Raw genomic sequence first — 26,900 nt, forward strand, 5'->3', positions numbered from 1 at the left:
CCATGAGGCTGTCAAGGGAAAATTCAAAATTGCTGGAGATAGCAAATGCCTTCAGGGTAAATGCAACTTTTTTACTTGTTTATTTTCTTTGGTTCCCACTTTCCCATAATTTTTGCCATTATTATTTTGCCAGATCAGTGATACTTTGAAGAGGATTCCTATATTTTCTCTAAGAATTTTGGTTGTTTTCAGCAGAACGGTTAGGGGAAAAAAATCTAGCTCTTGAGTATCAGAAACAGGAAGTTCCTTCAGTGTTATACCACTTGACTCCACAACAGCCCTGTATGTCATTTTCCTTATCCTTACACACAGATGAGGAAATGGAAACCCAACATGGCAAAGTAACTTGCCCAAAGTAACACAGCTAGTGAAAACCCATATTTCTCTGACTCTAAACATTTTCATTTATTTTATTTGGATAAAAATCAGCATTAGCTAGTAACAACAAATACACCCAGTGTCCAGTTCTTGGTTTCTAATACCATTTTCCATTAAAAGGAAGCAGAGTCCTTGGAGAAATGGTTGATTCTAGGACTGGGGCAATGAATATATAAGATGAGCCTGGAGCATCTTTCAGTGCTAGAAAGTGAGAAAGTGCTCCAAACGAAAACAAAAACGAAATACCCCACGATTGTGGAGTTATGCCAAAGGGACACTGGAAGGAGCTAACTGAAAGAGCTCCTAATGGCCAAAGCTGGAATAATTTGAGCATAAAAATAAATAATGTAGCATTGGATTATAACCCAAAGTGTAAAATAATTAAACAGAGGTCCATAATGATATAAATAAATGATTAAACAGATCCATAAATGGGGTAAAAGAGACCAGTCTTTCTTACTAATGTATGTAGATTCTTCTCCCTTCCCCCTTCCCTTCCCGTGTGGGTTGGACTCAGTGATTTTCTTTCATTTTAAAGAACAGAGCATTGAAAGGGAAAACAGTCACTTTACAGTGGAACAGTCTGGCAGATCCCACCTTAACCAAGCGCATAGGGTGAATATCACCAGTAATAAGTTGTGTTGACGACATGCACTTGTAATATTGTATGGTGAGAAGAGCAGTTCACTCTTCCCCAAATCCATAACCCCAATCCAATCATCAGGGGAAAAAAAAAGTCAGACTGAACCAGATGGAGGGACGGTCTGTATAAGACCCTACGATGTCCTCCTCAAACTGCCAGTGCATGAAAGACAAGGAAAAACTAAGAAACCAACACAGACCAGAGGAGATTAAGGAGACATGATGACTACAAGCAGTGTGGTGTCCCGGATTGAGTCCTGGAAGAGAAAAATGACATTGCTAGAAAAACTGGTGAAATCCGAATAAATCTATAGTATGTTAATATTAATGTACCAATATTGACTTCTTAGTTTTTACAATGGACCATAGTTATATTAGGTGTTAAGAGAAGAATTAGAAGAAACTGGGTGAAGGACATGTGGGAACTCTGTGTGTTATCTTTGGAACTGTTCCTTAAATCTAGACGTATTCCAAAATAAAAATTTATTAAGAAAAAAAAAGCATCAGGGAGTAGCAATCAGCCTGGGCTAATTGTAAATAATAAAACTTCAGAACACCCAGGAGTTATGCTAAAACTCTAGGCTAATGATAATTAGCAATGCATGCATTTATGCTAAAAGAGAACAAAATTTAATTTCATTCTCATAAAGATCTTCCAGGTAAGTAAGGCTGGTACAGTCCCCACTCAACAAATGAGTAAAACTAAGAAACAGAAAAGCTAAACGACTGCCCAAGATCCTAGCTGAGCGTAGAAACAGGAACTCCGAACTCCAAATGGAGGTGGATGAAGCATCATCCTGCTTGTCTGCATGGAACACTACAAGACCTGAGTTCAAAAGCTTCACAGAGGCCTGCCTGGTGTCCCAGACGGAGTAAAATCCATCCACATATTGTAAAGGCAGCACAATTGCCCCATTGTCCAACTGAAGCCCACAGGAGAGGGGGTTGGGTTGGGGTTTGTTTTCTTTTTAAACTCAAGTCTCTCCCCTACAGCCCTTCCTAGCTGTGACAACTAGCTCCTCTCTTTTGTCTGGAACTTGATTGTTGACAGAGCTCATCCACATTCATTATCCTGTGTAATCCCCACAAGCACCCATTAGTGTGAATAGCTGTTAATCCACTTTATGGATCAGGAGTCTAAGGCTGATTTGCTGCTGGTTTAAGGAGTGGTAAAGGTGAGGCTTTTGGACTCTAGGACACTGTTGCTCTCAGGTTCCCAAAGCCTGAATTGTCAGATGGGTCAGCTCCTTAGGCCCTCAAAGTAGGTAGGGCCTTGGCTCAAAGGCAGTCCCATGGCAGTGCCCCCAGGGCTCCATTGTAACAAGGCCTCTAAGTAAAAGATTTCTGTTCCTTTTTCATTAGGTACTTTTGCAGGGGTATGTATAGAACAATTGCATAATTGTGTGCTTTGTTCTTGGAAAATTTAGTGTCCAGGCATTATCTTGTTTCATTCTTCATTAACCTAGATGTTTGTGTTTATTTTGCTTCAAATAATTATCAGCATTAAGGAGTAACAATCAGCCAAGGCTCATTTTAAGAAGGCAAGCCTTTCAAAATAATCTAAGTTAATAATTGTATATCTTCCTTAAAACCAACTATATTTTGCTTAAAAAAGAAGACAAAACAAAACAAAAATTTCAACTTCTTAAAATAATATATTTTATTGCAAATGGCTTTGAGTCTTCTACTTCTTATGCCAGCCCTTAAAGTAAATTTCAGTTTTAGGTAGAGTAGCTTCATTTTTCTCATTGAAGTGTTTGCTCCCTGAACTCCTGGGCACAGCTGTCCTGCTCTGTCAGTGCCCACAAGCACTGGAACAGTGACTCTCGGTGACATACAAAGAAGAAGCAACTACATGTAGACGTGGTCGGCTCACGCCAAGAAATCAACACAGGGGGAAGCTTTAAAGTTTATGTGTGTTAAGAGAACCACAGCCCAGCTGTGGGTTGCAGATCAAAAAAGACCCTATTCAGTGTGGTGAAAATAATACTTAGCAAAATGTTGAATCAGGTTCTATTTCCTGCCCCAAACCCAAATAATGGAACCACGTGAGAAAGCATATTATAAAGGATCTGCAGGGAGGTCAGGGAGGACTGCATAACCCAACCCAGAGGTAAGGAGGGCCACACTTTGCACCTTCCAGAGGCTGTGGGAGATTGCCTGTAAGAGTAACAATGTTAAAAACCAAAAATTCATTCAAGAAGAGAGAAAATAAATACTAATCATGACCATGTCAAAGCAATCTTGACACCCCCCCCCAGTATTTGATCATATTACACCCAAATATTGCCTTAATGTCCTATATGAGTCATGACCTGTCAGTTTCTTCCTAAGTGCACAGTTTCTGCTGGAGCAACAGATGCCTGGCACCTTATTCCCTCTGAGTCATTCCCCCATGCCTTTAAGACTGTTTTCATTGTGGCGTGCCCACTGATGTGCTAGGGTGAAGCCCAGACTCACCAGGACAAGTCTCAGTCTTCTCCTATACCCTTGCCAGCAAATGGACACAGGAACAGAGGAGAAGGACTAACATCCCAGCCCCTAGGAGCCTTTGTGTGCTCCACTGAAAGGAACTATCCTTTCTCTCCCTGAGGGAGAACTGCTCAGGGACCCAGCGGCAGCAAGGAAGCCATGGAGAGACTGTTGATGGCAAGTGACCTCTTAGGCTGTGTCTGCTCAAGTCTATAACGACCACTAAGGTTTGGGTTTTAGTTTCAGTTTAGCCAATCAAATGGTTGAATCATCAAGGGGGAAGAACGTTCAAGTCCATGGATCGATGGGTCATTCAAGTACTGCGGATGTACCACATACACATACACATTAATTTATTCTTAGGAAATGTGGCTTGGAGTAAGAATGTGCAGAAGTGTGGCCGACACCAGACCCCAAAAGCCAAGACACTACTTGGCTCCTTTGAATTTAGAAGATGGATCACGCTTATTTGCAATTTTGAACTAAGTGTAGAATATAAATTCAGTCATTGCCTTGTGGCCAAAAGGCTTGGGGTAGAAGAAACAAAACAGGAAGAAAATTTAGGGAGGAGTTCCAAGATGGAAAGTTGGTGTTGGGATGTTAGCCTTTCTCCTCAGATCTCAACTTCAAGGTCATGTACATCATACCTGTACCTGTGAGGCTTAGAAAGAGTACACTTGCCCTTCACCCCCTACAAATGCAGTAGGGCTGCTTTCCATGCTGCTTCTGTTAAAGGTTTCTTTTTAATGGACACTCAGATATCCTATTCTGTTTCCCTTTTGCCAAACCACCTGGATCAAGGCAACTTAAGAGATGCTCAGATACCAGAGTCAAATGCAATATGAACTGGGGTTTTAGGCCCAGGATGTTAAAAACACACTTGGACCAGGAAAGAGAGGTTGGGTTTCTCAGTTCCTTGGCCTCATTTACTACCCACAGACTCTTGCTTTTCTTTTTAAGGAATTTGAGAAGGAATCTGTTTCCCTCATCCCTGTCCCACCCACCCAGCAAGGCCCATCTGACTTGGCTACAAGCAAATGACGAAGTTATGACACTTGGTTGTGTGCTTTAGGCTGAGTGGAGAAGCTAGTGTGGAGTGTAACCCTAAGCACCCATTCCATCAGGGTGGGGAGGGACATCTTCTGTTTGGTGGCATCGGTCAAGAAGCTGGGGTATTATGAAATGATAGCACAATGGAGTGGTCATTCAAGGAATGCAACTGAGTCCAATTTTAAAGTCTTCATAGATTTGAAAGCATCCCCAGAACTGTTTTTATCTTCCTTTCACTTCTGTAGGACCCCCTGGTTCACCTCCAGGAGACAGCAGGGACCAACTAGAATATGAATGCATCCTGGTGCACCTTCTCTTTCCAGACCCAAGAAGGAGAGACTCAAAGAGAGAGAGAAGAAAAATAGCAATACGAACAGAGTGCCACTAAGAAAGTGGGAAATCTCTTTTCCCTTCCCCCTCCCCTTTACCCCTGGCCAAACCTGTTCTTCAGCAGCATAAAATATGTTGTTGAACCTATAAATGTAGGCCACTCAACTGAGATTAAGAAAATATAAGTGGGATTTGATTTCTTCTGTTTGGCCAGGGACCCTGAGGTCACCACTCCTGCCATCCTGGTTTCTGCATGGCAACCACCTGGTCACCCCTCATGCTTTGCCCCATAGTACAGCTTTGTGTATCTGGAGAATGCACCGGGATCATTCCATTTCCTTCATTCAAGGATAACCTGTTAGAACCACAGGAGAGAGCAACTTGTGTTCCTGAGCTCCAGCCTCTGAGTTCTTCTGGCAGCTGCATTATCCTGAGCTCCTTGGGGGTGATCCTTGAAATGCTGGGTAATTGGGGCATCCTCCATGAAAGTCTCTGGGTTCATCCCCTAACCCCAGGATGCACAGCAAGAATTTCCCGCTGGTGAAATTTGTTCCTAAGAGTAGCTGTGTTACACCAAAAAGACCTTTCAGGAGATGGAATTCAGCTGTGTCTAAACAGATTAGGGTAGACCCTGTTGCAGTTAAGGACAAGGTGGGTTTTATTATGATTCCATAATAATAAAATTTAAATGAATTACTGAACTTAAAACAGGAATGATCCCTACTATATCCATTTTGGTAGAAATCAATATTCCAGCTAGAAATGAATATTTTTTACAAAATAAAATGTGTTTTTAGTTGCTTTTCTTTTTTCTGATGCTAAGTTACTTTTTCCTTTGATTTTAGAGGCTAGATACTGCTGTGGCGTTCTCTACTTATTCTATCTTCTGGGGGACTCAGAGCACTTGGTACTTAGTAACTATACAAAGACAGTAAGTGGGGTGGCCCCCATTTTAAAGCACAGACAATGGACAGGACTCACTTGTGAGAACCTGTGGGTCTATAAAAACCAATATTCTTCTGTATGCTCCTTCCCTGGATAGCTGGTCATTTACATCACAGAACTACCAGGCATTAATTCTATAACCAAATTGGCTATTGCTGAGACAATGTAAGAAAAATATCCAGCTCAAATGTGTGACTTTTTGCAGGGTCTTTTGGGATACAGGTGATCTATTTCTTGATCTGGATGATGGTTACATGAGTATGTTCATTTTGTGATAATTTAGCAAGCTAGAACATACTTATTATTTGTATCTCTACGTGTACATTACGCTCCAACCAAAAAGAATAAAAAGAATCTTCTGTTGTGCTTATATAAAACATTTTGTTAAAACCTAATCTGAGAGCACCTGGGTGGCTCAGTCATTAAGCGTCTGCCTTCTGCTCAGGTCGTGATCCCAGGGTCCTGGGATCGAGCCCCGCATCGGGGTCCCTGCTCAGCAGGAAGCCTGCTTCTCCCTCTCCCACTCCCCCTGCTTGTGTTCCCTCTCTCACTGTGTCTCTCTCTGTCAAATAAATAAATAAAATCTAAAAACAACAACAACAAAAAAATACTTAATCTGAAATTTATGCTGTGGTCGGGGAGGGTAACTAAGCTTTTTATTTTGAGAGAATCATAGATCCACATGCACTTGTAAGAAATAATACAGAGAGATTTCCTATCCTTTTACCTAGTTTCCCCCAATGGTATCAGCTGCAGAACCATATTACAATATCACACCAGGATTTTGACATAGATAAAGTAAATATACCAAGCTTCTTCATCACCACAGAGGTTCCTCTGGTGGCTATTTTATAGCCATGCCCTCTTCCTTCCCTTGCCTCCCTTATAATCCTTAGCAAACATGAATCTGTTCTCCATTTCTCTAATTCTGTCATCCAAGATGTGTAAATGGGATCACATAATATGCAACCTTTTGGGACTGGCTTTTTCCACCCAGCATCATTTCCTAGAAATCCATCCAAGTTGTTGCATGTGTCAGTGGTCTGTTTCTTTTTATTGCAAAGTAGTACTCCATGGAGTGAATGTAGCACAGGTTGTTAAACCATTCACTCATTGAAAGATGTCTGGTCTTCTTCCAGTTTTGACTATTAGGAATAAAGCTGTTATAAACATTCATGTATAGGTTTTGGTATGAACATAGGTTTTAATTTCTCTAGAGTAAATACCCAAGAATGAGTTTGCTGGGTCAAATGGTGGGTACATGTTGATTTTTTTTTAAAAGAAATTGCCAAAACTGTTTTTTCAAAGTGGCTGTAACATTTAACATTCCCACCAGTAATGTAGGAGTTTCTTCATGTCCTCACCGGCATTTGGTGGTGTCACTATTTGTTATTTTAGCTGCTCTGATAGGTATGCAGTAATATTTAATTGTGGTTTTAAATTACATTTCCCTAATGGATAATGATGTTGAACACTGTTTCATGTGCATATGTGCCACTTGTATATCCTCCTTGTTGAAATGTCTGCTGTGGCATCTTTTGCCCATGTTCTAATTGGATTGTTTGGGGTTTTTTTAACTGTTGAGTTTTTTAAGTTCTTTATATATTCTAGATACTTGTCCTTTGTCAGATACATAGCTTGTAAATATTTCCACCTGGCTTGTCCTTCCATCGTCTTAACATGGCCTTTTTCCAGAGTAAAAGTTCTTAATTTTGATGAAATCCAGTCTGAAATCAGTTTTCCTTTTGTACGTTTGATGCCACGTCTCAGAACTTTTCACCTATGCCGAGGTCCTGAAGACCTTATACTATAGGTTTTTTCTAAATGTTTTTTACTTCTAAATTTTACATATCAGTCCACGATCCATTTTGAGTTAATTTTTGTATAAGGTAGAAGACTTAGGTTGAGATCCACTTTTTTGGTCAAAATGTCCAATTGCTCCAGCAACAGTTTGTTGAAAGGTTATATTTCCTCCACTGACTTGCTTTAAAACCTTTAACTAGAATCAGTTGGGCATATTTGTAAATGGTACTGCATATTTGATTTTAAATGTCCACATGTCCATCACTAGTATGTGGGAAAATGATTGATTTTTATCTATTGATCTTATATCCTACAATCTTGCTGAACTTACTTATTAATTCTAGGAGTTCTTGCAAATTCCTTGGAAATTTCTCTTTTTTAAAAAGATTTATTTATTTATTTTAGAGAGAGAGAGCACGAATGGGAGGGACAGGAGAGGGAGAGAGAATCTCAAGCAGACTCCGTGCAGAGCACAGAGCCTGACATGGGGTTCGATCTCATGACCTGAGCTGAAACAAAGAGTCGTTGGACACTTAACCGAGAGGTGCTCCCCCTTGGAATTTTCTACATAGACAAACATGTCATCTGAAAATAGGGACAGTATTTCACTGGATATAGGATTCTCGGATGAGGGTTATTTTCTTTCAGCACCCGGAAGCATTTTTGGCTTCCATGGTTTATAATGAAAATCCATTGTTACTCAAATTGGTTTTTTCCCTTATAAGTAAAGTGTGTTATTTCTCTCTGCTTTCAAGATTTTTTGGAGGGGTGGGTCTTTAGTTTTCAAAAGTTCATCTATGATGTGCCATGTGTGGATTCCTTTGAGTTTATCCTGGGTGAGGTTTGCTCAGCTTTTTGAATTGGCTGGTTTGTGTCCTTTGGCCAAAATAGGGTTTTTTGGTCATTTCATCAAGTGCTTTTTAGTCCTGCCCTCTTTCTCTTCTCCTTCTAGAACTCTACTGACACTTAAGTTCGATCTTTTGTTCTAATCACACAGGTCCCTGAGCCTCTGTTTTGTTTTGGTTTTTTTTTCCCTTCAGTCTATTTTCTCTCCATTGTTCAGAGTCAGTAATTTCTATTGTTCTGTTTTCCAATTTACCAATTCTTTCCTCTGTTTCTTACATTCTGCTGTTGAGACTATCCACTGAGCTTTTATGTTGGTCATTGTATTTTTCAGTCCTCACATTTCTATTTGGTTTTTTATATTTCCTATTTCTTTGCTGAGATTTTCTTTTTTTTTTTTTTCCATTTGTTTCAAGTGTGGTCATAACTGCTTGTTGAAGCATTTTTATGATGGTTGCTTTAAAATCTTTGTTGGATAATTCTGGCATTTCTCTTATCTCAGTGCTGGCACCTATTGATTGTCTTTTTCTTCAGTTGATTTCTTATTGAAACCTAAATATTTGAGGTATTAAATTATGAAACTTTGGATTTTATTTAAGCCTTCTGTTTTCAATCCAATGCTCCAGTGGGAGAAAAGAGGTACACCACCTTATTACTGCTCTTCAGGGTCAGAAGTCAATTCTCCATTCAACCTCTGCTGATCCAAGGGGAGCTCCTTGTTCCTGCTGGGTGAGGACAGAAGTTTCAGTTGCCAACTAAGCCTCCACTGACACCTTGCTGGTGGTGAGGAGTAGGAGAGCCTCATTGCTGCTCCCCACATGGCCTCCATTAACACTGGTAGTGTCTTTGCCATCACCATGTGATGGTTAAGTCCTTCCTCTCACTAGACCTCCTCTACAGTGCTCCATCTGGAAGAGGAAGGAGTGCCTCTCTACTGCCAGGTCCAGGTTCCCCATGTGGTCTCCACTGACATGATGGCAGACACCTCATTAGCCTGACAAGAAGACTGGAAGACTAAACTCAGACAGTCAGCCTTGAGAGACATGGGTGGTGGAGCTACCGGTTTTCTGTGGTGTTTGGCTGGAGAAGGGTGGTCATTGTCTCAAAATTTCTGTCTTGCTTGGCTGCCCCTTTTTTGCCTGGAGAGAGCATGCTTTTGGTGGGATTTTTGTCTGCATCTGTTGATGTTCCTGGGTTGCTAGCTTCTTTAGCTCTGAGTGTGGGATACATGAGGTAAAAAGGAAACCCAGAGATTTCACCACTGTCATTCCTCAACTCCCAGTGTCCCTAAACAGTCTGTCTTCTCCTCACCTTTCACAGTCTTCTTATGTTTGTTATATATATAATGTCCAGGGTTTTCAGTTGTGTTTAGTGAGAGAATAGGGAAAGGTGTATCCATCCTCCTGGAAGTGAGCTTTGACTGATTTTTGAGAAGGAAAAAATGGTATCTGATAGAATGCTTTCTGGAGAGCTTCCTGAGTTCATTTGAACTCAGATTGGTGGCCTCCCTGGATCTTCAATTTGTTGAGTCTTTTTTTTTTTTTTTTTAATATTTTATTTATTTATTTGAGACAGAGAGAATGAGAGAGACAGAGCACATGAGAGGGGGGAGGGTCAGAGGGAGAAGCAGGCTCCCTGCCGAGCAGGGAGCCCGATGCGGGACTCGATCCAGGGACTCCAGGATCATGACCTGAGCCGAAGGCAGTCGCTTAACCAACTGAGCCACCCAGGCGCCCTGTTGAGTCTTTTTTCACTTGAACCATCCCAGTCCCTCTGTTCTCATGCTGAAGAGTCTGCCTGCAACTGTTTCATCCAGTGACAATACTTGACTTTATCTGGAGGATCCTTTCCACTCCTTGCTGGACTGAGAACCATACAATCCTGATTCCTATAAGCCCAAGCAAGGAATTTTCCCAGGAAAAGAGTTAACCTATTTGTGGCAAAATGAGGAAAATAAAATATATTGAGTTTTCCTAATGAAAAATAATTTTTCATTAAAAATGTTATGTTCATCCTACTTTTTAGGTGCTGAATATTACCATTTAAATAAAATAGTGTGATACACACTACTACTTACTTGACACACACAACAAACTGTGGGCAATTATATGTTGGTTCTCCCCATATTGCTTTTTTCCTTTCCCTTTCTCTTAATTTAAAAAAATTGAGGTCTACTTTACGTATATTGAAGTACACAAATCTTAGTGGTACTTAGTTCACTTAGTTCAGTGAGTTTTGACAAATCAAATGGTAGATCACATAATGTATACCCCATCACCCAAGAAATTTCCCTCAGCCCTGTTTCCATCGATCCCTCTCCTTCGCCCCCCAGGGTTCTGACTTTGTCACTACAGCTCAGTTTGCCTGCTCTAGAGCTTCATAGGAATGGAAACAGATAGACTCTCCTTTTGCTCAGTATGATGTTTGTGAGATATTCAGTAGTTCATTCTTTCCTTTTTTTTTCTGAGTGGTATTTCATTGTAGACACCTCTCCCAACCCCTTCTCCTTCCCAAATATTGATCTCTCTAGGCCTCTGCTATGTCAATCTCAAGGAATTGACCTTGTTACTTCCAGTTGACCTCAGCTGCATCGTTCCATGGGTATTAGGTACGATGTCTTATTTATATGCACTGTGGGAAGAAAAAATAACTGAAGACTTTAAGACTTACTTTTAATTTTTTTCTTTCATTAGAAAAATTTGTGCTAAAAATTTGTTTATTCTCCTGTTTATAGACATTTATAATATCATGGATCAGTGTTATTATAAGTAAAACTGTCAGGATCATTTTTGTGCAAGGTTTTTTTTTGACATATTTTTCATTTCTTTTGGTAAATACTTAGAAGTACAATTAATGAGTGGTATGGAAGACATTTATTTAACTGTCTAAGAAACTACCATAAACAGTTCTCTAAAAGTGGTCATATCGTTTTTTTTTAAACTTTTTTTTTTAAAGATTTTATTTAGTTATTTGACAGAGAGGGACACAGCGAGAGAAGGAACACAAGCAGGGGGGTAATGGGAGAGGGAGAAGCAGGCTTCCCACAGAGCAGGGAGCCCAATGCGGGGCTCAATCCCAGGACCCTGAGATCATGACCTGAGCCGAAGGCAGACACTTAATGACTGAGCCACCCAGGTGCCCCTTAAAGTGGTCATATCATTTTTTTAAAGATTTATTTATTCATTTCAGAGAGAGTGCATGCATGTTGGGGTGAGGGGCAGAGGAAGAGAGAGAGAGAATCTCAAGCAGACTCCCTGCTGAGCATGGAGCCCGATGTGGAGCTCAGCTCACAACCCTGAGATCATGACCTGAGCTGAAATCAAGAGTCAGACGTTTAAGTGACTGAGCCACCCAGGTGCCCCAGTTGTATCGTTTTATATCCCTGCCAGCAACATATGAGGATCCCATTGTTCCATATCCTCACCAACATTTGGTGTTGTCAGCCTTTTAAATTTTACCTATTCTAGTGGATGCATAGTAATATCTCATTGTGTATTAATTTTCATTTCCCTGGTATTTAACGGTGTTGGGCACCCTTTTAAGTTACTTATTGGTTATTCCTATGTCTTAGTCTTTTGCCCATTTTTAAACTGTGTGCTATTATTGTTGCTCTAAATATTGAGTTATAAGACTTACACATTCTGCATACAGGTGCTTGGATTTTCCCCAGTCTGTGCCTATTCATTTTCTTTTTTTAAAAAGATTTTATTTATTTGAAAGAGAGAGAGAAAGAGCATGAGTTGCGGGGCAGAGGGAGAGGGAGAAGCAGACTCCCCACTGAGCAGGGAGACTGATGCAGGCAATCCCAGGACCCCAGGATCATGACCTGAGCCAAAGGCAGATGCTTAACCAACTGAGCCACCCAGCCACCCCTACATTTTCTTAATAGTATCTTTTAAGAAGCTGAAGGTTTTAAGTTTGATAAAAAAAATTATCAACTTAAAATTTTTTGTTAGTGTTCTTGGGCCTTGTCTAAGAAATCTTTGCCTAACCCAAGGTTGCAAAGATATTCTCTCATGCTCTTCTAGAAGATATATGATTTTTACCTTTACATTTCAGTCTGTCCTATCTCAAATAAATTTCTGAGTATAGTAAGAGGTAGGGGTTGAGGTTCATTTCTTTTTATATAGTTATCCAGGTGTTCAAGCAACATTTGTTAAAAAGATCGTCCTTTATCCATGGAAATATTTTGGCTTCTTTATTAAGAAAAAATTGACCATATAAGTGTGGGTCTGTTTCTGGGCTCTCTATTCTATTCCACTAATGTACCTGTCTCCTATTTTGCTAATTCTGTCATGATTATTATAGTAAATTTTATACCAGAAAATGTAAGGCTTCCAGATTTTTTATCCCTTTGCAAAACTGTTTTTATTATTCTGAAAGCTGTGTATTTCCATACATATTTTAGAATTTGTTTGTGAATTTCATGGGATAAAAAAGGGGCAGCTAGGATTTTGATTGTTATTGCATTAAATCTATATATCAGTTTGGGGAGAATTGATATTTTAATAATCCATGAACATGGTATATCTCTTCATTTATTTAATTCCTTCCAGCAGTGTTTTGTAATTTTCAGTAATAGAGTTCTTGAACAGATTTCATTAAATTTATCACAAAGTGTTTTTTAATTTTTTAAAGCTATTGCAAATGAAACATTTTAAATTTAATTTCCATATGTATGTTCCATGTTTAGTACAGACACAATTTTTGTACATTGTCTTGTATATGTAAGCTCGCTAACTCACCTAATAGTTCAAGTATTTTATTTGTAGTTTCCCTGAGATTTTCTAAGTACTCAATCATGACATCTAAGAATAAAAATGTTTACTTCTTTCTTTTCAACCTATATCTTTTATTAAGATTCCACCAAGAGTCAAGTTGAACAGGGGCTGCTTTAATTAGACCAAGGTCATTGTGCCTAGCCCAACCCCCACCCCCATAGTGCCTTCTTTGTCCTGTCAGCAGTTGAGGTGGGAGGATGTTAGACTATAGATGTCTTTGATTCTCCATTGGGTTCAACTTCTGATTGTTACTGTGGGAGCAAAGTTCTCTTAAATCTTTCTACATCCTAACTAGAAGTAGAAGTCCTTCCAAAGTACTTTTGAAATTGTTTGGGTCCATCAAATTCAAAATTATTCCAGAACTGACTACCACAGAATTTCTCCATAATAACTTGGATTCTTACTGTACATTTAGTTCTGGCAGTTTGTCGGGCTTCTGCTACTTGAAAAAAATTTTGGACTGAAAATGATTCCTTCTTGGGTATGCTCACAGTTCTTTGGGTCTGTATTTACAAGGTTGAACTATCGGTTGATTAAAATACCATATTCTTTTGTATGAAAAGGTGTGAAGCTAATAGTGAAGGTTTATTATAACCACCTAATTTAATATTCTTTCTAGTTTCGTGTAAATGTCTTTGTAGAAAATGCTACCAAGAGCGGCACTGTGGTTACTTTAATTCCATTGCCAATACTTTTATATGGTTTCCTGTATTCTAAAGGGAAAGCTATATGCACTTTTCTTCTTTTAAAACTTTTCCTTTTATGAATCAGTACCACTATGAATAAATGTCAGAAGTTCTTATTAAGTGGTTAAAGTTGATGTCTCTGTCTCAGCATTCTTGTTTTAGGTAATGATGATTAAGCAGACTTCATAATGGAAAATGCCAGAGTTGTAAAGAAATTGTTTTTCTTACTAACTAAAGAACAGATTTCTTTGTTAATGATAATGATATTTGTAAATACTCGCTTTGTGCCAAACTCACTTAACCCTTACATTTTAAAGATAAGAAAGGTATCATGGTTTGGAAGTCACGACATCAGGGTTCAAAGTCCTACACCTTTACTGAAATGGGCATTGTCAGTAATATTTAGGAAATAACAGGATTGTGCACTCTTTGGTTGAAAAACATTGCAATAGGAAGAACATTTTGGAGGTTAATTTGTCTCTCCTCAAAATGAACTCTTTGGTTAGGCAAAATGAAGTGTTTTGTTTTTGTTTGGTAAGGATGGCAATTTCTCTATTCTAACATTTCAGATTATGCTAAATACTTTAGCATAAAATGAAGAACTAATCAAATAAAATATAATTTATATTTATTCAGAGAAAATAGGAAGCTGGAGTCCTGATTATTTAATAGAACCACAGAATTTCATTTCTTGCTAATGGAACTTGGCTGTGGAGAAAACCATTTTAAACCAGGAGGCCCAATAAACTAAGGTCTGACTGCCTTGAGATGTGAGTGGTCAGTACAGGGGCAGAGTGGTGGTTGTTTCCGGTGGTGGTTGTGTAAATCGAGACAGCTCGAATCATAGCACATAGTGTACAATTATGCCCCCATGTGAGTGTTTCAGGTATGTTTTTCTTTACATTTACCACGAGCCAGGCATTTGGGGCTAAGGTGGCAGATTGGCTGATACAGACCTGCCACTCTGACCCTTTGTCTACAGAGGTTGGCGATTCTTTAGGAAAGGTGAATGGATAGGAGAGAAGTAAAATTATGGCCTCTGTGAATCTGGTGAGGTTGGAAGTCTGTAGTAGCTGAAGATTAAATTCCTTGATTGTGGTGATTTTCATTGACCATTATTTGACAGTCAACATGTTGCTCTTCTGAAGGGATTTGAATTGTGTTTGGTGACTTGAGGTATGGACCAGAGGAGCAGGGAGGGCCTGAATACCTAGCTCAGCAGAGTTCATCCAACTTCCTGAAGAATCTGTAGAGCAAGTGACCCTCCCTCCACAGGAAGAGACTCTGTTGTTTCTCGAATACCTCTATATCTGAGCCTCACTGGCCCAGGCATAGTTTCTGGAGACTTGGAGGCTTATCCTTGTCAGGAAGAGCATCCAGATCATCAGGCTGGCACTTTTGCATCATGGCAGCTGGCTCCAAAGCCAACGTCCTCAGGAACTCCCTCTAGTGGCAAGATCTTAGAGGCCCCCTGGGCTGCCCATGGCTGCCCTAGTCCTCTTGGGGAATGTGAGCTAGTGTGGCTGGCCAGACCCATGTTCCCCACACTCGGCACATATGGAATATCAGTTCTGACTTAGGAAGAACATCAGGGGTCACACGTTTGGACAGGAGCAGAGGCATTTCCTCATTGCAACATCCTGTACCCTCCAGGGATAGAAACTGTGGGGAAATGTGGCGGGGGAAGGGGAGGAGATGGAGGCAAAATGGGTAGATGGAGCTGTGGAAGCAGAAAGCTCTGGATTAAAACCCTGGTTGTATCAGTTATGAGATATGTGACTTGGAACAAAGTTAAATGGCATGTTCATGTTCTTTCAGCTAACACAGCAACTATTTCACGATGGCTGTACTCAGGCAGTCAGTCCGTATCCAAGAACAGAAAGCTTGAAAGACGCCTAATTAAGTTATAGTGTGTCAAGTAACGGAGAATGGCAAATGTGGTGATTCAGTTAAAGGTCATGAAGAGCATCAAGTGGAAAGCAAGATAAATTTGGTTGGCCCAAGTAGAAGGGGCAGATTGCTTGGGCTGTGGTGATGAAACTAGTTGTGGGAACACAGTAAATCAAATACTGTTAAAAGACTCAAGTTCATAATCAATAATTTTACTTTAACCTGAGAAGCAAGTGGAAGTGATTCTGGGCCTTTCAGAAGAAAAGTGATCAGATGAAAACAATACTCGAGGAAGGTAATCATGTGAGGCAAAAATCTAAAGAACCTGGTGAGGGTCTGAATCTGGGGGCTACAGAACAAGACTGAAAAGTGTTCTCACACCAGATTTTTAGTATAAAAACAGAGTAGAGGATTGTGCATGAGTTTTCCATGGAGGATAAAGACAGACAACAACGATAAATCAGCCTTTCCCTTGATGAGAGATGTTAGCATGTGCCTGAGGGATGGATGCCGATACTCATTTTATTTCACACTTTCAATAACCTTCTAGAGAAGGTGGTATTCAACTGAAATGCAGCAACACATTGTGATATGATTTCATTCACATGCACATGTGCACACACACATACAATCATTATAAAAGGTTTCAGATCTATAAAAGGGGCCAAATCATACAATAAGAAACATCTTTGTACCTATTCCCTAGCTTGTCATTTCCAGGCTGCCATCACATCACAAGTGGAGCCCACCCACTAACTGATGAAAGGCATATGTGTTGATGTATACCTTCTTTAAGAGGGAAACTCTTTACGTACGTACTGTAGGCATCCTAGAATAAAAAGAGAAATCCATGGGGCGCCTGGGTGGCTCAGTCATTGGGCATCTGCCTTCGGCTCAGGTCATGGTCCCAGGGTCCTGGGATCGAGCCCTGCAGCACCAGGCTCCCTGCTCAGCGGGAAGCCTGCTTCTCCCTCTCCCACTCTCCAAGCTTGTGTTCCCTCTCTTGCTGTGTCTCTCTCTGTCAAATAAATAAATAAAATCTTTTAAAAAAGAGAGAGAGAGAGAGAAATCCATTTGGATAGATGTGGCAAGTCATGTGTCTGTGTACATGGCTGGATTCCATATACTATCACACTCAGTCTCCAAGTTTCTGTGTAAAGGGACAGATTTACGTTGAAACTTACTGGATATGAATTTCTTGGAAGCCTTTAAAGGCCCTAATGATGGTATTTGGGGGATTAAGAGCCAACAACTCTATTTTGCTGCCTTTTGCAGCTTACAGTGTGGCCTTCACATAATTACCTCACTGCATCCTCCCAACCAATTCTGAGGTCAGACCTCTAACCCACACTTTATAGTAGACAGACTCCATGCCTTGGAGATGAACCCCTGTTGGTCTTCCTTATTTGAGAAATCTCTGAGAGCAGAGAAACGCTACAGTCCCATAGATATGTGCCAGTCCGTTCCATCACACCAGCTGACTCTGGTTAGGTCTGCCCAGGCCCCATCTGTTTCTCTCTTCTAATGGTGCAGGAGAACCTAAACATTTACAAGACTTGGAATCCCCAGTTGCAAATATTTTCTGCCTTATCCCCCCATCCTTGACACTTTGATGTTACTGAGTATTTTTGTTGGAAGCTAAAGCCCCCTGTAGAGATGATGAAGGCATGGCAGGTAGTTATAAGGCAAGTCCTGGTGATTTGCCTTCTAAACCAGATTAGGAAAGTGGGGTGGGTGGTGGCTTGCAGTGAGACTTCCAGCCTGCCTTTCAAATTCTCTCCCAGATACCCCACCAACTGAACAGTCATTGGCTTTATAAACTACTCTTCTACAACTGAAATTCTCTTTTAGTAAAGCCTATCAGTGAGCCACACCTCTCTGTTAACTGCTTTAATTGTGTAATTGTAGAATTGTCCTCAGATAATTAAGAGGGTAGAAGTATAGCTGAAGATGACCCTCCCCCTGCTCGTGAATGGCAATTTGAATTTTAAAAGGAAGATACCTGTTTTAGTTACCTATTGCCATGTAACATATCACCCTAAAACTTAGTGGCATAAAAAAGCAATTGTTTATATCTTGCAATTCTGTGGGTAGGCAATCTGGGTCATTCTTTGGCTAGTTTTTAGTAGGATCACTCCTGTGGTTACAGTCATTCAAGTTCAAAAGGACTAGGGGGTCCTAGATGGCCTTACTCACATATCTGAGAGTGAGCCTGGCTGCTGACCATGTGGTCCTTCTCCACATGGCCTTGGGCATCCTCCAGCAGGCCAGACCCACACAGTAAGTGGTCCCAAAGTTCCAGGAAGCAAGAGTGGGCATGGCAAGGCTTCTTGAGACCTAAGCTCTGGAATTTACACAGTGTCACTTTCTCCACATTGTATTGGTCAAGACAAGTCACAAGGCAGCCCAGATTCAAGGGATGGAGAAAAAGACTCATCACAATGCCCAAGCAAGAAAGGGGCTAATTGAGAGACATGTCAAGTTGGGGTAAGGGATTTGACCCAGAGAACTGCAGGAGGTCCCCTGGTGCTGGGAACAGAGGTGGGGAACATGGGAAGAGTCAGGAAAACCTTCTGCACAGGGTCTTAGGAATAGCTGGGGTGTGGCTGCAAGTTCACTGGACACCTCACACCTGGAGCATCTATTGAATACTTAACACCAACACAAGGAAAAACAGGTTATTGTTTAGAAGGCTGTAAAGCTTAGATACTGCCCATTCTAGACCATCCTAGTCTCCCAACTGAAATAAGGATAATGCTGGGATGGTAAAGAGGGGAAAAAAAAGAGAGAACCTACTGTAACTAGGTGGGGGCAGGGAAGCCAAATTGATGTTATAAATTTCCCCCGGAAAATCCACATATTAACCTGTCCACTCACTGTCCCTTGATTGTTGAGTGCGTCCACTTTCTTCCAAGTAGACATTCTCAAATCCCACTTCCTGGATAGTTCTAGTGGATCTTATGTCCTTATTTTTAGAGCAATACTGCCAATGCTTTGGGTCTGTCCTTTAAAATTTTTCTATAAGAATTTATAACTTTGTTCATGCTCTTTTATTTTTAAAGGGCACCTATTCATTGGTGTATCCTCCAAAGCTGATGAGTTTTCTTTGTTAAGAGATGGGTGGGCTTGGGATGCTTTGTCCAGCACAGTTGGGTCACATACTGGCAAAATGGGGCGGGGGTGGGGGGGGCGAGGGGGAGGCTACAATATGCACCATTTTTGTGCTTATATTATGTGGGTATATGTTTGGTAATAAAACTAAAATTTAATAGTACAGCCATACGTTGTTTTATTGTGCTTCATAGATAATGCGTTTTTTACAAATTGAAGGTTTGTGACAACCCAGTGTTAAGCAAGTCTATCGATGCCATTTTTCCAACAGCATTTTCTCACTTTGTGTCTCTGTGTCACATTTTGGTAATTCTTGTAATATTTCAAACTTTTTCATTATTATATTTGTTATGGTGATCTGTGATCAGTGAATAAGACTAGCTGAAAGCTCAGATGATGGTTAGCATTTTTTAGCAACAAACTATTTTTTAATTAATTTATGTACATTGCTTTTGAGACATAATGCCAGTGCACACTCAACAGACTACACTGTAGTGTAAACATAACTTTGGGATGCATTGGGAAACCAAAAAGTTCCTTTGACTCATTTTATTGCAATATTTGCTTCATAGTCATGGTCTGGACCTGCACCTGCAATATCTCTGAGGTCTGCCTGTGCTTTGCTTCATCCTATGGGGCTTCCTGGTAATTAAAAAAAAAAAAAAAGAAAAATTACTGTATATATAATAATAAATGCTATGATAGCTACCTAAGTTTATTTTGTATTAAGAGGATCCTGTTTGTAAAGTCTTTAAAATTCTTCAACATTATCTCCTCGATACAGGAGGCCTATGTCCACAGTGTGCCTCACTAAATCTCCCATGCCCAGCACAATCTGTACCATAGGACAGGACTCCAGTATGTACTGCACTTTGTAAGGGAAAGACAATACTAATAATGATCATCCTCACCGGCAGAGGTGAGAGAATACCTGGAATCAGAGTCAAACTTGTTACATATAAGGAGTGATGCCTGATCCTCGGACCTGGACACTAATCGGCCTGCTGCAGCCTGTCACAAATGGAGTAAGCACAGAGTATTTGAGACAGCATCAGAATTTTAAGATTACAAAGAATCTTAGCAGTCAACACATGGCTTTCCCCTTCCATGCAGCATTCCTCTTTTAGAGTGTCATTGGAAAGGGTCACTCCCTGAACACTTATGAGAAAGGAAATCCTCTTCTTCTGCCATTGGATCCTTTTTAAAAAATCTACTTTATTCTTGTCTTTCAAGTTGTAAAAATATTGAACAGAACTCTGCCTCCTGCAATTGCTATCTCTGGGTGCTTGTTCTGTGTTTGGACAGACCAAACCCATACTCTCTTCCACATAACGCTCATTCAAATAACTGAATCTCCGCCATTGTTGAATATATGACAAAAATTGGTTGAGTTTCATGATGCAAACCTAAAGGGAAAGTTATCTTGAATAATGAAATTACAATATGTAGAAGGTTTAAGGACTTGTACACCATCTCATGGTTTTGAAGTGTGTAAAGATCTTGAGAGTTGACAGATTAGTCAGGGATTTGTCAAGAGTACTAATTACAAACTTTGAAATCTTGGTCAGTGAAAGTTCATCATAGTGCATCTTGCGAATATGATCAAAGTCTTTTCACTACTGATTTTATGATGCTTAACCACAGTGTGTAAAGAATGAAGGTTTTCATTAGAAATTACTGATGTAATAGAGCACATTTAAAGGAAGATGTGTTGTTAGACTATTAAAATTCATGCTCTTCCCCTACCCTACACCAGCCCGTTTTGGGGGCCCCCCATTGTCTCTGAATACCTGAAATGGCATTTTGGTCTACTTTAAAGGAACTGTGCTCTTTACAGTTTTAGTGTAGCTCAGTAATGACCACCACCGTGAGGGCAGCAAAGGTGGGGCTGTTGTTAAGTGATGTTTTTAAGACCATAAAAATAAACCATGAAAACCTGGGGGCTAACTGTGATTTGGTGAGTGAAAGAAATTTATGGCTGGCTGAAAACTTGAAAAATAAAGTGTGCAGCTGGTTATGGGAAAAGAAAGCAGTCCCTCTGTCTTGTCCTTGTTGAGTTTTAGAAAAAACAATCTATTATTTTTGGTAGCTTTTTTTTCCCCTGGGAATTAAAAAAAAAAAATGCACTGGCACCTAAACCATGGAAAATGAAATTAAAATACACCCAATGCACCTCCTCCAAAATCACTAGCTTACGTTTCCCCCACCCTTCTGCTGAGATGTCTTATCTGTGCCTTCCAATGGTTATCAAAATACAGGAAGGTATCTGCCGGGTTCCTTGGTGTTCTCTTTAACTGCAGGTTGATTTCCTGTAGCAGCCAAGTGGAAGGTGCACAGAGATGCCAGTGCTTGGTCTCAGTATCCCCAGTCCCACTGTGCGTGCATTTCAGGAACCATGGCCTGCTGCCAGAGGTGGGAAGGCGCTAGTCTGGGGAGAACTGGGGCATGTCTCCACTGGTTCACCTGTCTGATGCTCTTCCTGTTCAGTTACCTCTGTGAGCCAGAGGGTGGCACCCCAGGCACTCCAGAGGTGAAGAGGAGGAAAATGATGGGGACTGGAGAGGGGAGGGCAGGGCTGGCAAGGGGAACGTTGATAAATTCTCACAGTCCTCGGTCTTGAGATTTCCATCTAATTTGGAGCCGGACCCAACCCTGTTTGGAAGAAACGGGCTTCTGCCAGACAGGTGCTACAGGTTTAGGCATTTCTAAGATGATAAGGTATGTGAAGGTTATTCAAGACCAATGGCCTCCACCCACCTGGGTCCCGGGAAATCCAAAGGGGAACTAGTTTCCCCAGTGGCTACCTGTGGGGTACTTGGGAGTTGGCACAAAGCCAATGGCGCCCCACGCTGTAAGTGAGCCAGCATCTGACCTGTCACTTTGTGTTGTTTTGCAGTTGCTGGATTTGTGCGACACGGTGAAGGATGACGCCCTGAGGGTGATCTCTGCCTTTAACATTCCACACACCTCCCTCCACGCACCAATCGCAGGAATCACCAATGCGCAGGCCGCCTGGGCCTTCTACCCAGCACCGCTGCAACCCGAGCCCCGAGAAGGGGCGCGCTTTCAGCCGCCCAAGCTGGAAGCCAAGTTATAGCGGGCGTGGTGCGAAGGGTGGTGGCTCGCTCGCAGCTGCCACGACACTAGCTTCTCTGACGCCTGGAACTGGGGCCAAGGCCGGCCTGGCATGCGCTGGGCCTCGGCCCTCGGGGATTTGGGTCGCAGAGCAGGCAGGGTTCTCACTGAGGCTGGCGAGATGCGCGATGGGCTGTTGGGAAAGGGAGCCAGGCGGCAGCCCGGAACACAGGGCTTTATTATGTAACCCCGCCCGCCGGCAGCAACCTCTCCCAGCTTCCGCGCTGGATCTCCCTAGACACTGGACTCCCCTGCGAACGCGCCCCACACCCGGGTGCCACCAAAGGTCTCCGGCGGTCAGTGATGACTCAGATTTACAGTGATTTTGGAAAACGCATTGGTGCTGCGTGAAAAAAAAAAAAAAATCAAAGCATAAAAATCAAACACTCGCGGGCAAAGTTTCAGTTCAGCAAGCGATGCTTTTCCAGTGAATCAGAACCCCTTGGGGGTGTTAGAGGAAACGCACAGACTGGGAAAGGGGAGTGTGCGCCTGGTGTTTTGCTCTCAGCAGAGCACGAACTCCGGCTTGTCCTCCCAGGCAGGCGGCTTCCGGACCGTAAGACAAGGTGCGGAAAATACTTTTACCATATGAAATTGTAATCTGTTCTTTAGAGGAGCATAGATAACAAAGTTTAATAAAGACATTGATTGACGGGAAGGCGCTCGGGCTCCTTGCCGAGGATGGGAAGGCGGGCTAGGGCAGCACACCGCAGTAAGTTGATTTCGGAACTCCGAGAGACCACGCAGGCAACGCCTGTGGTCCCAGGCGAGGGCCGTAGAGTTCCCATCCCATTTCTCAGATCCCGATTGCCCCACTTCACTTTTGCACCTTTCTCTCAGCCCCAGCCATCCTCCTTACTCCCTCTCCACATCTCGTGGCAGAGGCAGGAGTGAGTATAGCTCTGCTCGCGTCCGCGAGGGCGACATCCAGGACCGGAGCAGAGACCTAACGCCCAACTGCCCTTTCCACACTGTCCCTTCTCTGGGCTGTGGCCCGGTATCCAGAGGACCTCCGGACCCTGCGGGAGAGGGCGGGAAGGGCTAAGGGTCACCCGCCGCGGAGAGCTCTGCGAAAGCTCCCCAGCACAGCCTGGGTCGCATGACTCCGAGCCGACCTCCTCCTTGTGCCCCCAAATAAGAGTGCTTAACCGGTAGCTTTCCCTGATGCCTTTGTTTTTTAAAGTGTTCACAGGGTCGCTAAAGCAGACGACGCGGGGGCGGCGGAGCTGCACAAGACCAGATGAGAACCACTAGGGTTTTCTTCTGTGTGGTTCTTTTCCTGTCCCTGTCTGCATCGCCCAACCCCACGGAGAGCTCGGAGCACTCGGGCGGGTTTGGGGCTCCCAGCCGGCGCCGTTCTGTTGTTTTCCCCCCGGGTGCTAGGCCCGGCGGCTAAGGCTTAGAGTTCACCGGAGCCCACCTAAGGTCGAGGGCAACCGCTCCGAGACACCGTCAGGGTAGACATCCAGCCTCTGCGTCCACTTCGCCGCGTCCATGCCCTGTCCTTTCCCTCCTGCAACGAAATCCCGGGGCAGAACCCGGCGTGCGTCCTTGAGTCGCCCCAGGAACCCCTGGCCTCCTACACCTCGCTCAGGACTCGCCAGAGGATGCGATGAGAATTGTTTAACCAGGGGCTGTGCTGTCTTCCCGACGTTCCATACCTGCTTATGCAGCATAAAACCCTGATCGAGGTGGCCAACAGCGGGACAACGCCTCGCTGATTTGCTCCTCTGCAACTGAGGACCCTTCCTTCTTGGTTCCTGGGAGGGAGAGACTTTAGGGGATCCTTAACTTGGGTTTCTCTATTCCATCTAACCAGCTCTCCCCCATGACAGGATGTTCCATCTCCCGACCAACCTTGCCCCCACTCCCAGCCGCGGCTGTCTCCTAGCCTGGGGAGCGCAGGAGGGGGTAAGGGTGGGGACTTAGGACCCACATTAGAACACATGAGGGTGCGGACCCAGAGGAGTACCAGTCCCCGGAGCAGGAGTGGGAGTGGGGCCGCGGGCACCAAGGAGAAAGGGGGTGGGGGCGCGCAGGGAGAAGGGGTGGGGGGTACTTCGCTCCCCACACCACTCCCCTGCGCGCGCGCCTTCATTGGCCTCAGCGCGCCTCGCGGGCGGTTCTCTGAAAGCCTAACCAATCTCTAGGACCCCGACCCAGCGGATATCTTCTCTCCCACCTGAAGGCCGAGATTCCTCTGGGTCTTTTTTTTCTTCTTCTTAAAAGGATTTTTTTTTTTTCGAGTTCTTTTTTCATTTCCCTATTTTACCTGCTCCGCGCGGTGCCTTCCTCCTTCGCACCCGGGCTGCGGAACAGACGCCTCCGGGGATCCACTTCTTGCCTTTTTCTCCACTCTCCCCATTAAGGGCTCTGCCTCCTACCGGAGGCTGGGCGCGGCAGAAAAGCTAGGTGCCCCTGCCAGGTGGCATGAGGAGGGCGCCTAAGACTACCGCGTGAGGCGAAGGCGAGGAAGAGGATGAGCAGCCCTGCACATCGGGGTCTCACCCAGTACCCCAGACTCTGGGAGAGAGGAGAGCTCCGACATTCGCTGCCCAACCTTGGACCCGGGCGTTCTTGAGGATCAACCCAGTCCCCACGCCTGCCCCAGAGCGGCTGAGAAATTCCCGAAGCCGATCAAGGGCTCAGGGGCGCCTCCTCAGGTTTTCCGCAGGCGGCGGCCGCTCGGCCTGGTTCAGTGTGCCCGGAGCGCCCCCTCTGTTCCAAGCGCACGCAGTGGCCCCTGCTGGATGGGGGAGAGGCAAGGGTACACTTTGAGGGCGGGGAGAGGAGTGGGTGCGCACAAGCCACCAGCAGCCCTAGTCACTCCAGTAAACACGCTCAGCTGGGGCAGGGCCGGCAGCGCGCGCGGGGGAACCCGGCCGGGCCACCCCCGCCTTTACCTGTTCGAGCCTGAAAGCGCCAGCGGCTGAGGCTACGGCGCGGCAGGGCGGGGCGTGCTTGCCCGCGCGCCGGGGCGGGACTTAGAGGGGGCGGAGCTCGCGGTGATTGGGTGACGGCACTGGGCCGCCAGTCTGAGTTGAGCTGCAGGGCTGTGCAGGTTTCACTTCGCTCGGCGCAGCCTCCAGGTTTTGGTCTTGTGAAACTGCTCCGTCTTGCGTCGCCGCCGCCACCACTGCCACCGGATTCTCACAGTCACCCTGCGCGCCCCAGCCCAACTGCGGCCAGCATCGCCGCGGGCTGCTCGCTTCACCCCGCTCCCGCCGCCACCCCCTCGGCGCCCTTTCCCTGGCCCTCGTCCCCCCAATGTCTGACTCTGACTCTCGGACTGAGAAACGCAAGGTAAATACCTCCGAATCCCCGGGAGCGGGCCGGGTGCCGACGGAAGACAAGCGCCGGAGCCAGCTCGGCTCCACCTCCTGTTCCCTGCCCGAGCACGTGCAGGCAAGAGATGCACGTACCCGTCCCACTTGTCGCTGGGCGGGAGGCAGCGCTCAGGCGGGTCAGGTTCCCTCCCCCGCGCAAGTCCAGTTTGGTGAGGGGTCGTCCGTGCACAGGCTAACGGCACTTGGCCGACGTGCGGCTCGGCCCGGGATTCCGCGCGAAGGTGGAGAAGCTTCTCAGGGTCAGCTGGGAAAGGCAACGCGTGCTCTCCGCGCTGTCCCGGGAGCTGCGGCCCGGCTCCACGATACTGGGCTGCGCGGCCGGCCGGCAAGTCTCGCCGCCCTGTCCTGGAGACCCCCAAGTAGCGGCCGCGCGGTACTGGCTAGTCTGGCGGCTTGGCTTTTCTCGGGGGCTCGGGCCCGTTGCGGAACTGCGGTGGTTATTTGACGAGACTCGTTTTCCTTGTACCCATTCAGGCCGAGGTTTAGGGCAGCTGCTGCGTTCGCTCTCTCGGGCTGCGGGTGCGCTGCAGACGATACCAGCCGCACGATCCATAGACAGCGAGAGTCCGAGGGCCTCCTCCGACTGCCGGGGACACGCGGTGGACGAGCCTCGGGAAGCAGAACATGCTCCATCCGTGGAGCCGGGCTGTCGTAGAGACTCGGGCACCCCGACTCCCTCTCAGTGCTGGCGGGCGGTGCGGTGCCCTCGGGGGCCTGTTACTCGGCGTTCGTGCTAGTAATGGAAGACCCGTCGGCCGCGGGGGACAGGGGTGTGGATGTGTTGGTTGTTTGCCGTGGTCACGGGTGCGCGCAGTTGTGCGTGCCCGTGGCCAGTGGTGGCCGCTTAGATTTGGAGCGTGTCCGCTGCGTACGGGGAGAAAAAAGGAGCAATCTGTGGAGGAAGGTGGGTGCTGCAGCTAAGGGAAGGGACTGCCTTTGGGGTCTTCAGCCCACCCGGCCTGGGCGGGGGTCGGCGGCCAGCAGCAAGGACCGGGGTCGGAGGACGGCCCTGCGGGTGCAGAGAGAGAGCGAGACTCCTGCTTTGTCTCCAGGTGACCGGCCACTTGGGGCGGTGGGAGCCGCCGAGGCTCGCGCGGCGTCCGGCAGGCACAGAGGCAGGGCGGGCTGGGGGAGCCGGGGCAGCCGGGGCAGCCGGGGCAGCCGGGGCAGCTCGGGTCCGCGAGACTCCCGCCGCGGTCGCGGCCGGGGCCGCCTTCGGAGGCGAGTTTGTCAACAATCGCCTCGCCTTTGGCGGCCTGACCCGTAGGCGCCGCCCCCGCCGGCGGCGGCTATTGGCTGTGGCGCGGAGCGACCGCGCGAGGGCCAATTGGGAGCGCGGGCACCCGGCGCCAGCGGCGCGGGGAGGTCGGCGGTGCCGGCGGCGGCGGCGGGCGCAGTGCGCGAGGGGAGGAGCGGGAGGAGGCGGAGGATGTTCCCGGCGGCGGCGGCCGGGGCAGCGCGGGCCAGAGGCGCGGCGCGCGGAGCCC

General features: G+C 45.1%; 2 protein-coding genes across 6 annotated transcripts in view; both read left to right on the forward strand.

The window, feature by feature from the left end:
• Positions 1–25,369, forward strand: part of ACOXL (acyl-CoA oxidase like) — a 342,867-nt gene extending 317,498 nt beyond the window's left edge. The window contains exon 19 of the mRNA XM_032410454.1: positions 21,828–25,369. Within this exon, the coding sequence (XP_032266345.1) occupies positions 21,828–22,028 (201 nt within the window). The 3' untranslated portion in view covers positions 22,029–25,369. The remainder of the gene's footprint in view (positions 1–21,827) is intronic.
• The window catches only part of BCL2L11 (BCL2 like 11), a 52,109-nt gene continuing 47,239 nt past the window's right edge, over positions 22,031–26,900 (forward strand). For 2 of the 5 annotated variants that reach the window (XR_004300278.1, XR_004300279.1), the window contains exon 1: positions 22,031–25,369. The gene's annotated coding sequence lies outside the window, so the exon portion shown is untranslated. Of the gene's footprint in view, positions 26,318–26,900 lie in introns of all 5 variants that reach the window. The other 3 variants (XM_032410456.1, XM_032410455.1, XM_032410459.1) reach the window with 3 other exon arrangements.

Source organism: Phoca vitulina, unplaced genomic scaffold (genome assembly GCF_004348235.1).
Source record: "Phoca vitulina isolate PV1807 unplaced genomic scaffold, GSC_HSeal_1.0 scaffold12, whole genome shotgun sequence".
Classification (NCBI taxonomy): domain Eukaryota; kingdom Metazoa; phylum Chordata; class Mammalia; order Carnivora; family Phocidae; genus Phoca; species Phoca vitulina.